The following is a 20,553-nucleotide window of genomic DNA, read 5'->3' on the forward strand; positions in this document are numbered from 1 at the left end:
ATGCACATTCCAGAGCAAATACCTACTTGGAATAGGGGTTGAAAGTATGTGAAGAACAAAGGCTATCACCTGAAAAGTCAAAAAATCTTCCCAAGAGCACCAGCACTATAATGTTTTCATTCCCATAGTTGATTTTTCCATGAACAAACCAGGGTCCTGATCTTAAGCGTGAATTACAACTTTTTTTTCCCAATTAATGGGCAACTTAGCGTTGCCAATCCACCTACCCTGCACATCTTTGGGTTGTGGGGATGAGACCCACGCAGACACAGAGAGCATGAATTGCAATTTACCTCAATCAGTATTCACTTAATATCGGGTAGATTCTGGAGCACACCCACTACATCTTAGCAGCAGAATAATGCATTTTGTGTGATACAACATATTGTTCCTTCCCTTATGAACAGCACATTCCTTTTCTTTTTTGTGAGAAACTTCATGGTATGTTCACCAGTAAAATGGTTCAAAGAAAAACTATCCAGCATTTATTTGTTGTCTGTCACAGTCAGATTTCTGTGCCACTCTGTTAAAACAAAAATAAAGTAATTTTAAATATGTAATAAAATTCTCCTGAACAAAGAATATCGGTCAGAATGTCTGCACCCTCAGTATTGATCTGGTAATTGCATGTAAAAGATAAACAAAAAACACTATTCTGTGTTACAAGCTAAATAGCAATTGAACTCCCCCAGTATTTGTTTAACAACAATTAACCTTTGTGGGCTTTAAATTTACACTTTTCATCCTTGCAGTCAAATCCCTCCATGGGCCTCGTCCCTTGCTTGTAAATTCTTTCAGCCTACATACCTCTTAGATCTCTGGCTTCCACCAATTCTGAACTCTTGTGCTCCCCCAATTTTAATTGCACAGCCCTGAGTGGTTGTACCTTCAGCTGCTTGGACACCAAGCTTTCAAAGTTCCTCCCTAAATCTCTACGCCGCTCCCTCCTCTATAAAACCTATCTTCTCACAATCACCTTCTCAAGGAAAATTATGGATCGATAATAATTGCCAGTGATGCCCACATCCCATGAACAAAAAAAAAAGAATAAAACTTAGGTGACAAAACACTTGGTCAAATATCTCAATTTCTCCTCACGTGGCTATGTATCAAATTCTGTCTGGTCCTTGCATGTCCTTAGAGGCAAAGATGACCATGTCCACCCTCTGGGGTGTTTGGTATGGTTCTGGTGGGTTTGTAGATGACTGCTATGGTTAATCAGTGCCCAGACAGTTCTGCTGCAAATAGGGCAGGATGTGGCAGACAATTGACTTTTGGATGAGTTGCTGGCTTGGAATACCCTCGTCTTGCATTTTCTCTCTACCTCTGATATGCTCTGGAATTCGAAGGAGGCCATACCGTTTTTTATTTGGTGGAGCCAGGTGCAATACTCCCAAGATTCAAGGGTGATAGCAAAGCTCCTAAGAGAAGCCTCCAGAGTGCCTTTTTAGTACTTTCTTCGGCCGTCATGAGGCACACCCCAGAATTAAGCTCTCCATAGAAGATTCACTTTGGTAAGCGAGTGTTTGGCATTCTGGCTACATAGCCAGCTCAACTCAGTATCGACTGTCTTTTTTTAATTTCGAGTATTCAATTCTTTTTTTCCAGTTAAGGGACAATTTAGTGTGGCCAATTTACCCACTCTGCACATCTTTTTGGATTGTGGGGGTGATAACCCGCACGCGGGGGTGGAAATGTGCAAACTCTACATGGACAGTGACCCGGGTCCTTGGCGCCATAAGGCAGCAGTGCTAACCACTGTGCCATTCTGCCACCCAGTGACTCTGAATATCGTGTCATTGCTTGGCATGTGAACTCAGGTGAGCACCTCAACATCTTGTATTTTGCCCTGCCGTCTGATCTTCACAATATTCCAAAGGCAGCTCACCTTGAGCCTCTTGCCATGCCACTGTACACAGTCCAAGCCTCGCATGTGTAGAGCAGAGTGGGCAGGACTATTGTTCTAAGGACTTTCAACCTGCCGAAGGCTACTCTTTGATATCAGTAGAAACAGCTTGACAGAGAGTGTTGCTGCCAAGATAAGTGAACGTATTCACTGCTAACAGGTTCTGGTCATGGAACTAGGGCTTGAGATAGGGCTTTCCTGGAGCAGGCTGATTCATTACTTCAATTTTCTTCATGCTGATTGTCAAGCCAAAATTGTCCCATGTGTTGGAGAACAATTCATGCTATGTTGTATGTCCAGCTCTGAACCAGTCATTGGCAAGCAGAGTTGTCTTGTCTTGGATTGAGCTGCTTCCCATTCGTGCGATATCTGATTGCGATGTTCCAGAATCACCAGCATGGAAGTCGTCGGAGAATGTGGTGGAGAAAAACATGCAAAAGAGAATTAGTGGTAGCATGCAGCCCTATTTGACTCTATTAATAACTGGGAATGGGTCAGAAAATCCCATCCTCCAGGATGCACATGCTGTCGTGGAACAGTCAAACAATAGTAATTAATGAATTTCTCAGGGTAGCCAAATTTCTCCATTATCTACCAAAGGCTCGCTCTGCTTGCTATGTCAGAGGTTTTGGTCAGGTCAACAAACATGGTGTACTGTAGAGGTTTATGTTCTGTCCTTGGCACTTCTCCTGGAGCGTCTAACTGTGAACACCGTATTAATGGTCCCTCAACCTTTTCTGGCAACAGGGGCGAGATTCTCCGACCCCCCCGCCGGGTCGGAGAATCGCCGGGGGCTGGCGTGAATCCCGCCCCTGCCGGTTGCCGAAGTCTCCGGCACCGGATATTCGGCAGGGGCGGGAATCGCCAATAAATTGCCATCCCGCCGGCGTAAATTAGACCACCTTAGCGGGCTCCGGGGTCCTGGGTGGGGGGGGGGGCGCGGGGCGATCTGGCCCCGGGGGGGTGCCCCCACGGTGGCCTGGCCCGCCATCGGGGCCCACCGATCCGCGGGCGGGCCTGTGCCGTGGGGGCACTCTTTCCCTTCCGCCTCCGCCACGGTCTCCACCATGGCGGAGGCGGAAGAGACTACCCCCACTGCGCATGCGTGGGAAACTGTCAGCGGCCGCTGACGCTCCCACGCATGCGCCGCCCCGAGATGTCATTTCCACGCCAGCTGGCAGGGCAACAAAGGCCATTTCCGCCAGCTGGCGGGGCGGAAATTCCTCCGGCGTCGGCCTAGCCCCTCAATGTTGAGGCTCGGCCCCCAAAGATGCGGAGCATTCCGCACCTTTGGGGCGGCGCGATGCCCGTCTGATTGGCGCCATTTTGGGCACCAGTCGGTGGACATCGCGCCGTTTCGGGAGAAATTCGCCCCAGATCCTGATTGAGATGTTGCATTAATTGGTTCAGAAAGATTCAAGTGAAGATTTCGCTAGCATTGACCTCCAACCACGTAGATCTCAGCTGGGTTGGCATTAGCCCCTGGAGCTTTGCCAATATTTAATAATAATTGTTTCTAACAGCATGGGAGAATCAAGAGAGTGATTGATGGTGCCTTGTGGTAGCTTGCTGATTGAGGATGAGGCTAAAGTGCTCTTCCCACCTTTCTAGAATTTGGATATTTTCTGTAAGAGGTGTTGACCCGTCGGCACAGAGGATTGGTGATGAATTGGGCCCTTAGTCAGATTTCCGTGCATCATAGAATCTCTTGCAGTCTTTTATGTCAGCATATGACGGAAGTCCCTACTTTCTGATTCAGCCAAGTATCTTGCATTCCTTTGAGCTTGCATTGGACAGTCCTGCAGGTGTTTCAGTAGAAATTGTGTTGGATAGTAATGACTTATCGTCGAGGCAAACACTGTAGTAATGTTTCACCTGCAGTAGTTTCTGGGTTACCTCATTGTTTTCATCAACCTGATCTTGATGCTTTTGAGAGGTCGGGCCAAAGACTTCTAGAGATGTGCTGTAGAGTGCACTGTATCACTGAGTGCAGTGCACTATATCACTGATAGTTGCCCAGTCATTGTCAGAGGCTTTTTCAAGTTTCTCTGATATAGTTTGCTTAATGACAGCCTGTTTGAGCATTGTGACACCTCTAGACCTTCATGCTCCGGGCACGTCTCGGGGATAGATCTTGATGTTTAGGTTTAAAATGGTAAAATGGTGGTCAGTCCAGAAGTCGGCATCACACATGGCTTTCAAAACAGTGGCATTTTGGCAGTCTCTCTGTCTGGTGCTGACATTGTCGATTAAATGTCAATGCACAGAATAGGGGTCAATGCACAGAATAGAAACCCTGGGGCTGGATTCTCTGCCGGCGGGGTGCTACATTTTGCCGGCAGCCCGGGGGTTTCCCGATGGCATGGGGCTGCCCCACAATGGGAGCATCCCGCCGGTGGAGTGAAACAGAAATGTGGCGGGGCGGAGAATCCAGCCCCTGTTTTTTTCCGATGACCCCTTCCTCCAACTGCTGATCTGCACCAATATTGAAGTGTCCGAGAAGCAAAGAGTCGAAGTCATCATAGAATTTACTGCATCAATAGACTGCATCAAAGTTGGCCACAGAAGGGACATGCACATTGTGAGAGTTGCTTACCTGTTACCATGCAGGTTGAGTTTAAGCACCAGTCGATCATTAAACACCCTTGGGAAATGAACTTATTGACGAATGCATTGCAGCAAATCCGACACCAGTTTTGCACCATTCATTTCCACAGCTGCTCCAGAAGAGAATGTTTAACCTGCACCAATTTCCTTAAGCTAACCTTTCAAGTAGATGAGTCGCGTTGAGGGTGTATATCTGCACATCGTACTCAATCAGCTTTCTACCGACCAGAGCAATTCTTCTCTCCGGTCTCTCTGCATTGCATTGACCATGAGAGTGTGCGTGTTCAGGCACTGCTGCCTATGGCACTGAGAACCCGGGTTCGATCCCAGCCCCAGGTCACTGTCTGTGGAGTTTGTACATTCTCCCCGTGTCTGAGTGGGTCTCACCCCCACAACCCAAAGATGTGCAGGGTAGGTGGCCTGGCCACGCTAAATTGCCCCTCAATTGGAAAAAAAATAATTGGGTACTCTAAATTTATTTTTAAAAAAGAGAATGTGCATGTTCCATGTGCCACTGGTGACCAATGTCACCTTTATATTTTTTGAGATTGATTTGCGATCATGTTGAAGGATCTCCTGCCAGCTGCAGACAATGTTTAAGGCACCTTTTCTAACTCCTTCATACAAGGGAGGTGAACAGTGTGGTCCTAAAAAGGCTGCTCAGTTGTTCAGGGGGCTGCTGAGTTCCATTTCAGCTTTTTCAGCTCCCCGCTATCAATATCTAGGGTTTACCATTAAACTGAGCTGGACTAGCCATATAAATACTGTAGCTACAAGAACAAGCCAAAGGCTGGGAATTCTGAAGCTAGTAATGCACCTCCTGACTGCCCAGAGGTTGTGCAACATCTACAAGGTACAAGTCAGGAAAGTGATGGAATACTCTTGACTTGTCTACATCAGTACAGTTCTTTTTTTTAAAAATATATTTGTTCAAATATTTCAACAGACCCCCCCCCCCCCCCCCCCCCCCCCAACAAAAGGAAAGAAACAAGAACACAACAATCAAACATTATACATTGGATTTCCCCCATATACAATAACCCCCCATATGACATTTAAAAGCACCAATAGGGAAGCCCCCCCCACCCAGCCAAACGCCCCACCAAAGGAAACCCCCCCTGGGCTGCTGCTGCTGACCTCCTCCTAATGCTCCGCGAGATAGTCTAGGAACGGTTGCCACCACCTGAGGAACCCCTGCACAGACCCCCGCAAGGCAAACTTTATCCTCTCCTGATGAACCCTGCCATGTCATTGATCCAAGCTTCCACACTAGGGGGCTTCGCATCTTTCCATAATAGCAAAATCCTCCGCCGGGCTACCAGGGATGCAAAGGCCAGAATACCGGCCTCTTTCACATCCTGCACTCCTGGCTTGTCTGTTACCCCAAATAATGCCAATCCCCAGCTCGGCTTGACCCGGGCTTTCACCACCTTGGACATAGTCCTCGCAAAACCCCTCCAAAACCCATCCAGTGCCGGGCACGACCAGGACATATGGACGTGATTTGCCGGGCTCCCCGAGCACCTCCCACACCTGTCCTCCACCCCCAAAGAACCTATTCAACCTCGCCCCTGTCATAGGCGCTCTGTGAGTAACTTTGAACTGTATTAGGCTGAGCCTGGAGCAAGAGGATGAAGAATTAACCCTACTCAGGGCATCAGCCCACAGACCCTCATCTATCTCCTCCCCAAGCTCCTCCTCCCACTTACCCTTTAACTCCTCCACCGAGGCCGCCTCCTCTTCCTTCAGCTCCTGGTAAATCGCCGAAACTTTGCCTTCTCCAACCCGTACACCCCAAATCACCCTGCCCTGAATACCCTGTGCCGGGAGCAGCGGGAATTCCCTCACCTGCCACCTCACAAACGCCCTCACTTGCATGTACCTGAAAGCGTTTCCCGGGGGTAACCCAATCTTCTCCTCCAGCGCCCCTAGGCTCTCAAACGACCCATCGATGAACAGGTCCCCCATTCTTCTAATCCCTGCCCGATACCAGCTCCGAAACCCCCCATCCATCCTTCCCGGGACGAACCGATGATTCTCCCGAATCGGAGACCAAACCAAGGCTCCCACCTCGCCCCTGTGTCGCCTCCACTGCCCCCAGATCTTCAACGTCGCCGCCACCACCGGACTCGTGGTGTACCTTGTCAGCGAGAGCGGCAGCGGTGCCGTCGCCAGCGCCCTCAGGCTCGTGCCCGCACAGGACGCCATCTCTAACATCTTCCACGCCGCCCCCTCTCCCTCCATTACCCACTTACGGATCATCGCCACATTGGCTGCCCAATAATAGCCGCACAAATTCGGCAGCGCCAGTTTCTCCCCCTGTCCCTGCTATGCTCCAGAAACACACTCTTCACCCTCGGGGTCTTATTCGCCCACACAAAACCCATGATGCTCCTACTTACCCGTTTGAAAAAGGCCTTGGGGATCATAATGGGAAGGCACTGGAACACACAGAGAAACCTCGGGAGGTCCGGCATTTTTACTGACTGCACCCTACCCGCTAGTGAGAGTGGCAGCATATCCCATCTTTTAAAATCCTCCTCCATCTGCTCCACCAACTGCGTCAAATTGAGCTTGTGCAGGGCCCCCCAACTCCTAGCTACTTGGATCCCTAGGTACCGAAAGCTCCTTTCCGCCCTCTTCAGTGGTAGCTCGTCTATCCCCCTTCCCTGATCCCCTGAATGCACCACAAAGAGCTCACTCTTTATACCCCGAAAAGTCCCCAAACTCCCTTCCGATCCGCATGACCTCCGCCATCCCCTCCACTGGATCTGCCACATACAGCAACAGGTTGTCAGCATACAACGACACCCAGTGTTCCTCTTTCCCCCCCCCCCCCCCCCCCCCCCCCACCCCGCCCCTCCCCCCGCCCCTCCCCCCCGACCAGTCCCCTCCATTTCCTGGACTCCCTTAGTGCCATGGCCAGAGGCTCAATTGCCAGTGCAAACAACAAGGGGGACAGGGGGCACCCCTGCCTCGTACCACGGTACAGCCGAAGGTACTCCGACCTCCGCCGGTTCGTAGCCACACTCGCCATCGGGGCTCTATATAGCAGCCTGACCCAGCTGATGAACCCCTCCACGAACCCCAACCTCCGCAACACTTCCCAAAGATACTCCCACGCCACCCGGTCAAAGGCCATCTCCGCATCCATAGCTGCCACTACCTCCGCTTCCCCCTCCACCGGGGTCATCATATCACATTGAGGAGCCTCCGCACATTTGTATTTAACTGCCTACCCTTCACAAATCCCGTCTGGTCCTCATGAACCACCCCCGGGACACAGTCCTCAATTCTTGTAGCCAGCACCTTTGCCAGCAACTTAGCATCAACATTGAGGAGCGAGATCGATCTATACGACCCACATTGCAGTGGATCCTTGTCCCGCTTCAGGATCAAATAAATCAGCGCCCTAGACATTGTCGGGGGCAAGGCCCCCCCCCCCTCGCCTTATTGAAAGTCCTCACTAGCAACGGGCCCAGCAGGTCCACGTATTTCCTGTAGAATTCAACCGGGAACCCATCCGGCCCCGGGGCCTCCCCGCCTGCATGCTCCCCAATCCTTTAACCAGCTCCTCCAGCCCAATCGGCGCCCCAAAACCAGCCACCCCCTCCTCCTCCACCCTCGGGAACCTCAGCTGATCTGAGAATCGTCACAGCCCCCGCTGGGGGCTCAGACCTGTACAGATCCCCATAGAAGTCCCTAAATACCTCGTTTATTCTCACCGCACTCCGCACCGTATTCCCCCCTCTATCCTTAACTCCACCAATCTTCCTCGCTGCCTCCCTCTTACGAAGCTGGTGTGCCAGCATCCGACTCGCCTTCTCCCCATACTCATACGTCGCTCCCTGCGCTTTCCTCCACTGTACCTCTGCTTTCCCTGTGGTCAACAGGTCGAACTCCATCTGGAGGTTCCGTCGCTCCCTGAGTAGCCCCTCCTCGGGGGGCCTCTGCATACCTCCTGTCCATCCTTAAAATCTCCCCCACCAACCTCTCCCTCTCCCCTCTCTCTTCTCCCTGTGGGCCTTAATGGAGATTAGCTCTCCCCTGACCACCGCCTTCAGCGCCTCCCAGACTACCCCCACCTGCACCTCCCCGTTGTCGTTGGCCTCCAAATATCTTTCAATGCACCCCCGCACCCGCCCGCACACCTCCTCATCCGCCAATAGTCCCACATCAAGGCGCCACAGCGGGCGCAGGTCCCTCTCCTCCCCCAACTCCAGCTCCACCTAATGCGGGGCGTGGTCCGAGATGGCTATGGCCGAATATTCCGTTCCCTCCACTCTCGGGAATGGCGCCCTACTCAAAATGAAAAAATCTATCCGGGAGTAGGCTCTATGGACGTGGGAAAAGAAGGAAAATTCCCTGGCCAGCGGCCTGACAAACCTCCATGGGTCCACTCCCCCCATCTGGTCCATAAACCCCCTGAGCACCTTGGCCACAGCCGGCCTCTTACCCGTCCTGGACCAAGAGCGGTCCAGTGCTGGGTCCAGCACCATGTTGAAGTCCCCCCCCCCCCCCATTATCAAGCTTCCTACCTCCAGATCCGGAAGCCGACCCAGCATGCGTTTCATAAATCCGGCATCATCCCAATTCAGGGCATATACGTTAACCAGTACCACCTGCACCCCCTGCAACCTACCACTCACCTTCACATATCGACCTCCATTATCCACTACAATATTCATTGCCTCAAACGTCACCCGCTTCCCCACCAGTATTGCAACCCCTCTGTTCTTCGCATCCAGCCCTGAATGGAAGACCTGCCCTACCCATCCCTTTCTCAGCCTAACCTGATCTGCCACCTTCAAATGTGTCTCCTGGAGCATAACCACATCTGCCTTCAGTCCCTTTAAGTGCGCGAACACCCGGGCCCTCTTGACCGACCCGTTCAGGCCCCTCACATTCCAAGTTATCAGCCAGATTGGGGGGCTACTCGCCCCTGCCGACTAGCCATCTCCTTTTCTAGGCCAGCCACGTGCCCGTGCCTCCCGCACCCTCCAGTCCCCCAGGCGGCGGACCCCCGCCCCGACTACCTCCTACTTCCAGCTCCAATTTGGCCAATGCAGCAGCAACCCTGTTTCCCCCCCTCCCCCCGCTAGATCCACATCTAGCCATTTTGCTCCCCCCATGACACTCCCGTAAGTCCGCTGACTCCTGCTGACCCCGGCCTCTTCCCCCCCCATTCCATCGACCCCCCAGTGTGAGAATCCCCCCCGGCCCCACTCCCATCCTTTCCTAACGCGGGAAAAAGCCCGCGCTTTCCTGAGATGGCCTCGCCCCCTCTGGCGCAGCTCCTTTTTGCGGCCTTACCCCAACTCCCCATCCCCGGGCCTCCACCAACCCCCCTTCCTCCGCGGGGCCCTGCCCCTCCAACACCGACGCCCACACTCTCCCACAGCCCCCACATCAAATCCATTCACCCATCCCCACCCAGCACTCAAACCAAAAGAACATTCCCCACACGTAATAAACAAAGTGAACACAGTAAACATCCCCCCACGACAAACCCTCAATTTGAGTCCAACTTTTCAGTTTGGATAAAGTTCCATGCCTCATCGAGCGTTTCAAAATAGTGGTGCCGATCTTGGAACGTGACCCACAATCGCGCTGGCTGCAGCATACCGAACTTCACCCCCTTCCGATGGAGCACCGCCTTAGCCCGATTGAAACCAGCCCTCTTCTTAGCCACCTCTGCACTCCAGTCCTGGTAAATTCGGATCTCTGTGTTCTCCCACCTGCTGCTCCACTATTTTCTGGCCCATCTCAGGACACACTCTCTGTCCATAAAGCGGTGGAACCTCACCACTACAGCCCTTGGCGGCTCGTTGGCTTTGGGTCTCCTTGCCAGGACCCGATGAGCCCCATCCAGCTTCCGCGCCCATCGTGCTCATGTATGCCCCGGCATCGGGCCCCTCCACTCCTTCAGGGAGACCCAGAATCCGAAGATTCTTCCTCCTCGACCTATTTTCCAGGTCCTCGAATTTTTCTGCCCACCTCTTGTGCAGCGCCTCGTGCGCCTCCACCTTCACCGCCAGGCCCAAGATCTCATCCTCGTTCTCCGAGGCTTTTTGCCACACCTCCCGGATCGCCGCCCCTTGGGCCTTCTGGGTCTCCACAAGCTTCTCAATTGCCGCCTTCATTGGCGCCAGCATTTCTGTCTTCAGCTCCTCAAAGCAGCGTTTAAGAAACTCCTGCTGCTCCTGCGACCACTGCGCCCATGCTGCTTGGTCTCCACCCGTCGCTTTTTCCTCCCTCGCACTTTTCGCTGCCCCAAGATCACTTTTTTCACCGCTCCCCTCCTGGTCTAATCCATATAATGTCGGGGGGACCCTGCTGTCACCTTCCCACACTGGAAGCCGTCGAACAATTGCCGTTGGGGCCCCTCTGGAGAGCCCAAAAGTCCGTTCCCGGCGGGAGCTGCCGAACGTGCGACCTACCTAGGCATAGCCGCAACCGGAAGTCAGTCATCAGTACAGTTCTAACAACACTCAAGAAACTCTACACCATCTAGGATAAAGATTGTCTACTTGAATCGCATTTCATCTATCAATTTAAACATTCACTCCTTCCAACACCGATGCAAAGTGGCAGCAGTGTGCTACTTACAGGGTGCACTGCTACAACGCACAAAGGATCCTTTGACAGTATCTTCCAAACCCCTGACCTTTATTACCTAGAAGGACTGGGGCAACGGTGGATGCATGGGAACACCACCTACAAGATCCCTTCCAAGTCACGCGGCTTCCTGACCTGAAACTGTATTGCTGTTCCTTCACTGTCAGAGGATCAAAATCACAAAATTCTTTTCAAAACAGCACTCTGGGTGTATCGGCACCAGATGGGCTACAGTGGTTCAAGATGGCGGCTCACCACCACCTTCTCAGTGGCACTTTGGGATGAGCCAGAAAATGCTGGTCTTGCCCACATCCCATGAAAGAATTTTAAAAAGCTATGAATGCAGGTTGCTAAACTAGTATTTTAGCAGCAAAATAATATTTTGTGTATGAACATGGTACAAGGCTTTTGTTCAAAATAGCATAATACCTGACTTTCTATTAGAAAAACCACAGGACATTGACTGGTGGGTATAATTTAAAATATTGCATGTAGCTCAACTCCTTCCAAACATTGTAGAGGTGCAAAGCAATCTAAGGCAGTCATTTTCTGTTATATTCTTATGATCCGGGCTTATGAGGGAGGCGTTGAAATGAGGAGAGGGATGGGTTCAGTGAGTCCATAGTCCATACTGTCTAAGCTGAGTTTCAGAGTCTATATGAAATGTAGCAAATGACAAGGGGTACAGGACAATACCTGTAAAGCTTTAAATCTACAGCAGATCAAGTAATTCACTGCTTTAGGGTTCTATATAAATCAAGTTCATGTCGAACTGGAGAGTGAATCTCTTCGTCTGCTGTATCTAAGTGACTTGAAACCTGAGGTTTGTTCATAATTTGTCTGTTTTTCCCCTTAATAGGAGAAACGTCACCAGGACCGAGCACTGGCAATCTACAAACAAGTACTCCGGAACGATCCCAAGAATTTGTATGCTGCCAATGGCATAGGTAGATGCTGCCCATCATTTTAACAGAACGAGAGAGCAAGGGAGGGTGATGACTGTGGATTTCTGCATTCTAATTCAGGGCCAGATGTTTTCTCAGGATTTTGAAAGAAGTAGTTGAGATCATTATAGATAGGAGAACATTATAGTCATAGACATAGAACATACAGTGCAGAAGGAAGCCATTCGGTCCATCGAGTCTACACCGACCCACTTAAGCCCTCACTTCCACCCTAGCCCGTAACCCAATAACCCCTTCTAACCTTTTTTGGGACACTAAGGGTAATTTATCATGGCCAATCCACATAACCTGTGCGTCTTTGGATTGTGGGAGGAAACCGGAGCACCCAGAGGAAACCCACGCAGACACGGGGAGAACGTGCAGACTCCGCACAGACAGTGACCCAGCGGGGATTCGAACCTGGGACCCTGGCGCTGTGAATCCTCAGTGCTAGCCACTTGTGCTGTCCCCTAAGTCAATCCTTTATCTTTCAAGGAATAGAATACAAGGGAGTAAAAGGCACGTCTCATCTATATGAAGTCATGGTTAGGCCACATCTGGAGTATTCTGAACATATCTGGGCACATCAAAGGTTTTTGTTTTCCTTTCATGGGAGGTGAGGTGTTTCTGGCAAGGTTAGCATTTCTTGCTCATCGCCTAAATTGCCCTTGAGGTGGTGGTGATGAGCCACCTTCTTGAACTGCTGCAGTCTATCTGATGGAGGTACACCCACGGTGCTGCAGGGAGGGTGTTCCAGGACTTTGCTCCATTAACAGTGGAAGTAAGACGATAGTTCCAAGTCAGGATTGTGTGTGGCTTGGAGGGGAACTTGCAGCTGGTGGTGTTACCATACATCTGCTACCCTTGTTCCTCTGGCTATCAAAAGAGATTTAATGGGTTGCTGCAATGAATCTTGTGCATGGTTTTGCATTCTGTACCTTTTACTCATAAAACCCATGATCGTATATGTTTTATCAATGGCTTTGTTATCCTGTGAACATTGGTGCAGTGATTTGAAAATGTTCTTAACATCTTTGTTTCTTGGTAGGTGCTGTATTGGCGCATAAAGGATATGTCCGTGAGGCTCGTGATGTATTTGCCCAGGTGAGGGAGGCCACAGCAGAAATAAGTGATGTCTGGTTAAACTTGGCACATATCTACGTGGAGCAGAAACAGTACATCAGTGCCGTCCAGATGGTAAGAATCAAACATATGTTTTATGTAAACTTTATTTTCTTAAATAAATTTAGAGTACCCAATTATTTTTTCTTCCAATTAAGGGGCATTTGGATTTGGATTTTGTTTATTGTCACGTGTACCGAGGTACAGTGAAAAGTATTTTTCTGCGAGCAGCTCAACAGATCATTAAGTACATGAAAAGAAAAGAAATACATAATAGGGCAACACAAGGTACACAATGTAACTACATAAACACCAGCATCGGCTGAAGCATACAGGGGTGTAGTGTTAATCAGGTCTAACATAAGAGGGTCATTTAGGAGTCTGGTAACAGCGGGGAAGAAGCTGTTTTTGATTCTGTTCGTGCGTGTTCTCAGACTTTTGTATCTCCTGCCCGATGGACGAAGTTGGAAGAGTGAGTAAGCCGGGTGGAAGGGGTCTTTGATTATACTGCCCGCATTCCCCAGGCAGCGGGAGGTGTAGATGGGGTCAACGGATGGGAGGCAGGTTTGTGTGATGGACTGGGCTGTGTTCACGACTCTGAAGTTTCTTGTGGTCTTGGGCCTAGCAGTTACCATGTGATGCAGCCAGATGGGATGCTTTCTACGGTGCATCTGTAAAAGTTGGTAAGAGTTGATGTGGACATGCTGAATTTCCTTAGTTTCCTGAGGAAGTATAGGTGCTGTTGTGCTTTCTTGGTGGTAGCGTGGCCAATCCACCTACTCTGCACATCTTTGGGTTGTGGGGGTCAGACCCACGCAGACACTGGGAGAATGTGCAAACTCCACACAGACAGTGACCCGGGCCCGGGATGAAACCCGGGTCCTCAACATAGCGAGGCAGCAGTGCTAACCACTGCACCACTGTGCTGCCCCAGGTTCTTTGTCAATTATTTTAACTTTTGCCTTTCTTTTCTGAAATCACTGCGTATAGTTCCACAGAAATTTTCTGCTACTTCAAAGTTGTCAGTGTGCGACAGCTTAGACAACGTGTTAGCACCTGATTCCACGAGAGAGGATCACAGTCACCTTTGATTCACAGTGTTCAAATATATTCTACAATAGCATCAAGGAATAACCATCAGGGTTAGGGAAAGCTTGGCTACACTTCCCCCTCACTATCGCAGGCACCGCGGCCAACTGTGTGACCCAACCTGCTTCCAGTTAAGTAAATTCAGCAAAGTCCAATTTTCGAGCTTGTAACTTCTTGGTCTGCATGGTTTTGCTCACGGCTTTGATTCATTTATCCAGTGTAGTACGGGGTGAAAATACAGTATCAGTCATTAGTAAACAAGATACTTTTTAAACTCTGGGATCAGAGTGGCTAAAGGCAAAAGGGTCTGAAAATTAGCAGCCGAAGAAAATAGGCCTGAATTTGTTTTGTGATGAGGCATAATATGATTATAACACTTACAATTTTACTAATGCAAATACTTCCAAATGGGTGGTTTATTAGGCATCAAGCAGGTGGAGACATTAATTTGGCCTTTACTTACCTTCTATTATATTCAAGACTGTGGATCAGTGCATTTGTATAAAATTATCAGTGTGACCTCTGCATTTCAACATTTTATGCAGTTAATACATCAAATGCAGGATGAAGTAAATACTAACACCAGAACAGGACCATGAAAACATTTTATAAATCTGTTTCAAGGTTTTGCAAACACTTCTCTAACAGATTGGCTTGGTCTGTCTTTCAACAGATCCTGGGTATAAAGAGAGTGACTCAGATCCATCAGGCCACTCGAGATCAACTTGCAACTATGTCCTTAATATAGAAATAAGTGTCACACGGAAAAATAATCAAACAAAAATTGACACCGATACAAAGCAAGAAATATTAGGATGGGTGACTCAATGCTTTTTTTGAGCTGGGTTTTAAGGAGATTCATAAAGAGAGAGGGAGGATGAGACACCAAGATTGAGGAAGACACACCCCTTGAAAGTACTGACATCATCTTGGTTTCTCGTGGTGGGTTAAGCAAGTAATTATCAAATCCCAAAGGCATGTGTCACATAGGCAAGATAATGGTGCATGTTTAAGTCCTAGGCCAGGGATTTTTATTGATTTTTTTCTTGAACAATTTCAACTGTTTTTTAATTTTGACAATAGGCATACTGGGAAGTTGCACTCCTTCAATGCTGAACCATCGAAGTCTACAGTATAACTCCATCACTGCAAGATCATGTCATTTTGGTTTTTGTTATCATGAATCATTGCTCAACTCAAGGCACAAACAATTTATGCTGAACATCATTTTTCTTTTAAATTAGTGTACCCAATTCTTTTTTTTCCAAATAAGGGGCAATTTAGCATGGCCAATCCACCTACCCTGCTCATCTTTGGGTCGTGGGGGTCAGACCCGCGCAGACACGAGGGTGATAAGATATCTGCTGGTCAGTGTTATTACTCCTGCGCGCAGTAACATTTCCTCACAATTTTCCGAAGTAAAAAGTTGGATTCTCGTCCAGAATCCTATAACAAATTGGGGTTCTGGTCTGAACCATAACATCATCCCCAGCAAGAGAGAATCTAACCATCTCCCCTTGACATTCAACAGCCTCATTATTATTGAATTCCCCATCATCAACATCCTTGGGAATACCATTGACCCAAAACCTAACTGGACTACCCACATAAATACTGACTTCAAGAGCAAATCAGAGGCTGGAAATTCTGTGAGGAGTAACTCACCTCCTGACTACCCAAACCTGTCCACCATCTAAAAGGCACAAGTCAGGAGTGTAGTGGAATACTCTCCACTTCCTGGATGAGTGCACCTCCAACAACACTCAAGAACTTCAACACCATCGGGGACGAAGCAGCCCACCTGAACGGCACTCTATCCATCAACTTACTCCCCCAACCATTACTGTGCAGTTGCAGCATTTTGTACCACATAGAAGATGCATTGCAATAAGTCTCCCAAGGCTGCTTTGACAGCACCTTCCAAATCTGCGACTTCTACCACCTAGCAGATCAAGAAGAGCAGACTTATTTGAACACCACCAGCTGTAATTTTGCCTCCACACCATCCTGACTTGGTACTATGACTCGATGGACCGAATGGCTTCTTTCTGCACTGTAGGGATTCTGTGTCACCATTTCTTCAATTTCACTCGACCATAAATCCTGAAGCTCATTTCCTAACAGCACTGTGGGTATACCTACAGCACATGGTCTGCAGCAGTTCAAGAAGGCTGTTACCACCACTTTCGTATGGGCAACAAGCAATGATCATATTCCATTAAAGATTTTTTTTAAAAATCAAATGACCTCTTTACTGTAGGATTGTACAGAAATATAATTAAACACCCCCTCTAACAATAAGCTATAATTTGGCATGGAAATGCCAGCAGTCATTGAAAGTTACATGAGAGGAGATTTCTAACAGCCTGAGTTTATTAAATGTAATTTTGACATGTGAGCCTTTTAAGTTATACTGGCTGAGGCTGTTTGGTGAGAATGGGCGAGTTCTCCTTTTTTGCAACAAAATGCTCCCAGATCGTAAATAGTATAAAGTAAACCCTACTTTTTCTTTCTATCTCTCTCTCTCTCTCCTGCCGATCACGACCTCCCATGTGTTGGTCTATGGTTATACTTGTCGAGGTACTGCCGTGGTTTGCCATTTTATTCTGCAGTTTCTGGCTGATCGGGAGATTCCAGCTCTTAACACTTGCCATGGACGTACCAGAAGGATTTGCAGATTGATAATGGACTTGTTTGGCCATGTTATGAATGCATCTTCCATCGAGCCCCAGATTGGGGCTCTAACCCAAAACTGGCTTGGAGACACAAACACTACCCACTGTGCCACAAGACTTCCCATTAATCCACAGTCTACCCAATTATTCTCACCTTGGCTAACATCCAGTACTCTTATCAGAGTGACATTTCTCGGGTCCGGCTTCTGCCCTTTCTTGGCTAAAAAGCCCCACATTGCAGGGTATTTGTTGGCATTAAAGACTCATTCTGAGCTAGGAATGCAATGGGGTACTGCGCAAATTTACTTCCTTTTGGACTTTTAGAGTCAACTGGGAAGGAGAGCATCTTCCAGCCCATCAGCCTTTGTGTGGAATTGACAGAAAGAAATAACTTGTATTCCTATAGCATCTTTCATGACCTCAGGAGGTCCCATAGCACTTCACAACCGGTAGAACATAGAACATAGAAAAATACAGCACAGAACAGGCCCTTCGACCCACGATGTTGTGCCGAACCTTTGTCCTAGATTAATCATAGATTATCATAGAATTTACAGTGCAGAAGGAGGCCATTCGGCCCATCGAGTCTGCACCGGCTCTTGGAAAGAGCACCCTACCCAAGGTCAACACCTCCACCCTATCCCCATAACCCAGTAACCCCACACAACACCAAGGGCAATTTATCATGGCCAATCCACCTAACCTGCACATCTTTGGACTGTGGGAGGAAATCGAAGCACCCACAGGAAACCCACGCACAAACGGGGAGGATGTGCAGACTCCGCACAGACAGTGACCCAAGCCGGAATCGAACCTAGGACCCTGGAGCTGTGAAGCAATTGTGCTATCCACAATGCTACCGTGCTGCCCTTAAGAACAAACTAATCTACACTATAGCATTCTACCGTAATCCATGTACCTATCCAATAGCTGCTTGAAGGTCCCTAATGTTTCCGACTCAACTACTTCCACAGGCAGTGCATTCCATGCCCCCACTACTCTGGGTAAAGAACCTACCTCTGACATCCCCCCTATATCTTCCACCATTTACCTTAAATTTATGTCCCCTTGTAATGGTTTTTTCCACCCAGGGAAAAAGTCTCTGACTGTCTACACTATCTATTCCCCTGATCATCTTATAAACGTCTATCAAGTCGCCCCTCATCCTTCTCCGTTCTAATGAGAAAAGGCCTAGCACCCTCAACCTTTTCTCGTAAGACCTACTCTCCATTCCAGGCAACATCCTGGTAAATCTCCTTTGCACACCTTTTCCAAAGCTTCCACATCCTTCCTAAAATGAGGCGACCAGAACTGTACACAGTACTCCAAATGTGGCCTTACCGAAGTTTTGTACAGCTGCATCATCACCTCTCGGCTCTTAAATTCAATCCCTCTGTTAATGAACGCTAGCACACCATAGGCCTTCTTCACAGCTCTATCCACTTGATTGGCAACTTTCAAAGATGTATGAACATAGACCCCAAGATCTCTCTGCTCCTCCACATTGCCAAGAACTCTACCGTTAACCCTGTATTCATATTTGTCCTTCCAAAATGGACCACTTCACACTTTTCAGGGTTAAACTCCATCTGCCACTTCTCAGCCCAGCTCTGCATCCTATCTATGTCTCTTTGCAGCCGACAACAGCCTTCCTCACTATCCACAACTCTACCAATCTTCGTATTGTTGCTCTTTTTAGCCTTAGTTTTATTAGCTCTGATTATGTCACCTTTGCTCACGAGTCGCCAGGTATCTTTCTGATACCGCCACGTGGTTCAAGCTCGAGTTATGATTAATAAGCCAGCTCACCGCTTAGTAAGATTGAAATCAACGGTCATTTATTATGTACAGCAATCAATACTTACACAATAATCCTACTATCTATATCAAAACCTACCACTACTGGCCAATACTTAACTTTTGGGGATGGCCCACCAGGTCAGGGAAACGAATGGTTTATCGAATTGGATCTGGCCTGTGGGATTCAAAAGGCTGATACGGGTCGATGGCTAGGAATCTCTATCGGGTAGCGATCGCTGGAGTCAGACTTACTGTTTCTGGTCGATGTTCTTGCGAAGGTTGCGAGCAGAAGAAGGGAGAGAGAGAGAGATCTGAACTTGGCCCCTCAATTTATAGGGCCCAGGGGCTTCCCGCCTCTCGGGGCGGCCCTTGACCCTGAGTCCCAAGTGACTGGACTTGTTCCCAATCACTGGGTTCGATACGTCCAATAACGGGGCGATTCCTTGATCGGGGGGTGGTCGTTCACCTGTCTTTGTTTCGGCCACTGCAGGCGCCGAGAGGTCTGGCCCGGCATTCAATTGCTAATATGTTGCAATTGTTCCCGGGGATAGCCGATTAAACTGCAGATGTCTGTGTCGATGTGCTGCTAATAGTCTGAGGTATCGATCTGGGCCGACTTCCCCAGAGCCGAATACGTTATTCTGTCTGCAGCTGTCCGTTTGTGTCCTGTTGGCTGCTTTTCCCATCAGCCTTTTCGGTTAGCCATTTTAAATCGGGTTTTGGCCAAATTAATAGGGAATCAGCCATTTTAGGTGGCTACAGTATCGTCTGCAAATTTACTGACCCACGCTTCAACTTCCTCATCCAAGTCATTAATGAAAATCACAAACAGCAGGAGACCCAGAACTGATCCCTGCGGTACGCCATTGGTAACTGGGATCCAGGCTGAATATTTGCCATCCACCATCACTCTCTGACTTCTATCGGTTAGCCAGTTTGTTATCCAACTGGCCAAATTTTCCACTATCCCATGCCTCCTTACTTTCTGCATAAGCCTACCATGGGGAACCTTATCAAATGCCTTACTAAAATCCATGTACACTATACCCACTGCTTTACCTTCATCCACATGCTTGGTCACCTCCTCAAAGAATTCAATAAGACTTGTAAGGCAAGACCTACCCCTCATAAATCCGTGCTGACTATCCCTAATCAAGCAGTATCTTTCCAGATGCTCAAAAATCTTATTCTTCAGTACCCTTTCCATTACTTTGCCAACCACCGAAGTAAGACTAATTGGCCTGTAATTCCCAGGGTTATCCCTAGTCCCTTTTTTGAACAGGGGCACGACATTCGCCACTCTCCAATCCCCTGGTACCACCCCTGTTGACAGTGAGGACAAAAACAACATTGCCAACGGTTCTGCAATTTCATCTCTTGCTTCCCATAGAATCCTTGGATATATCCCGTCAGGCCCGGGGACTTGTCTATCCTCAAGATTTTCAAAATGCACAACACATCTTCCTTCCTAACAAGTATTTCCTCGAGCTTACCAGTCTGTTTCACACTGTCCTCTCCAACAATATGACCCCTCTCATTTGTAAATATAGAAGAAAAGTACTTGTTCACGACCTCTCCTATCTCTTCAGACTCAATACACAATCTCCCGCTACTGTCCTTGATCGGACCTACCCTCGCTCTAGTCAGTCTCATATTTCTCACATATGTGTAAAAGGCCTTGGGGTTTTCTTTGATCCTACCCGCCAAAGATTGTTCATGCCCTCTCTTAGCTCTCCTAATCCCTTTCTTCAGTTCCCTCCTGGCTATCTTGTATCCCTCCAATGCCCTGTCT

General features: G+C 48.6%; 1 protein-coding gene across 1 annotated transcript in view; it reads left to right on the plus strand.

Moving 5' to 3' along the window:
- Positions 1-20,553, plus strand: part of ctr9 (CTR9 homolog, Paf1/RNA polymerase II complex component) — a 97,656-nt gene that overhangs the window by 42,792 nt on the left and 34,311 nt on the right. The window contains exons 15-16 of the mRNA XM_072466162.1: positions 11,991-12,078; positions 13,124-13,272. Coding sequence (XP_072322263.1) covers positions 11,991-12,078; positions 13,124-13,272 — 237 coding nt within the window. The remainder of the gene's footprint in view (positions 1-11,990; positions 12,079-13,123; positions 13,273-20,553) is intronic.

The sequence above is a fragment of the Scyliorhinus torazame genome, chromosome 10 (genome assembly GCF_047496885.1).
Source record: "Scyliorhinus torazame isolate Kashiwa2021f chromosome 10, sScyTor2.1, whole genome shotgun sequence".
In the NCBI taxonomy this organism is placed as follows: Eukaryota; Metazoa; Chordata; class Chondrichthyes; order Carcharhiniformes; family Scyliorhinidae; genus Scyliorhinus; species Scyliorhinus torazame.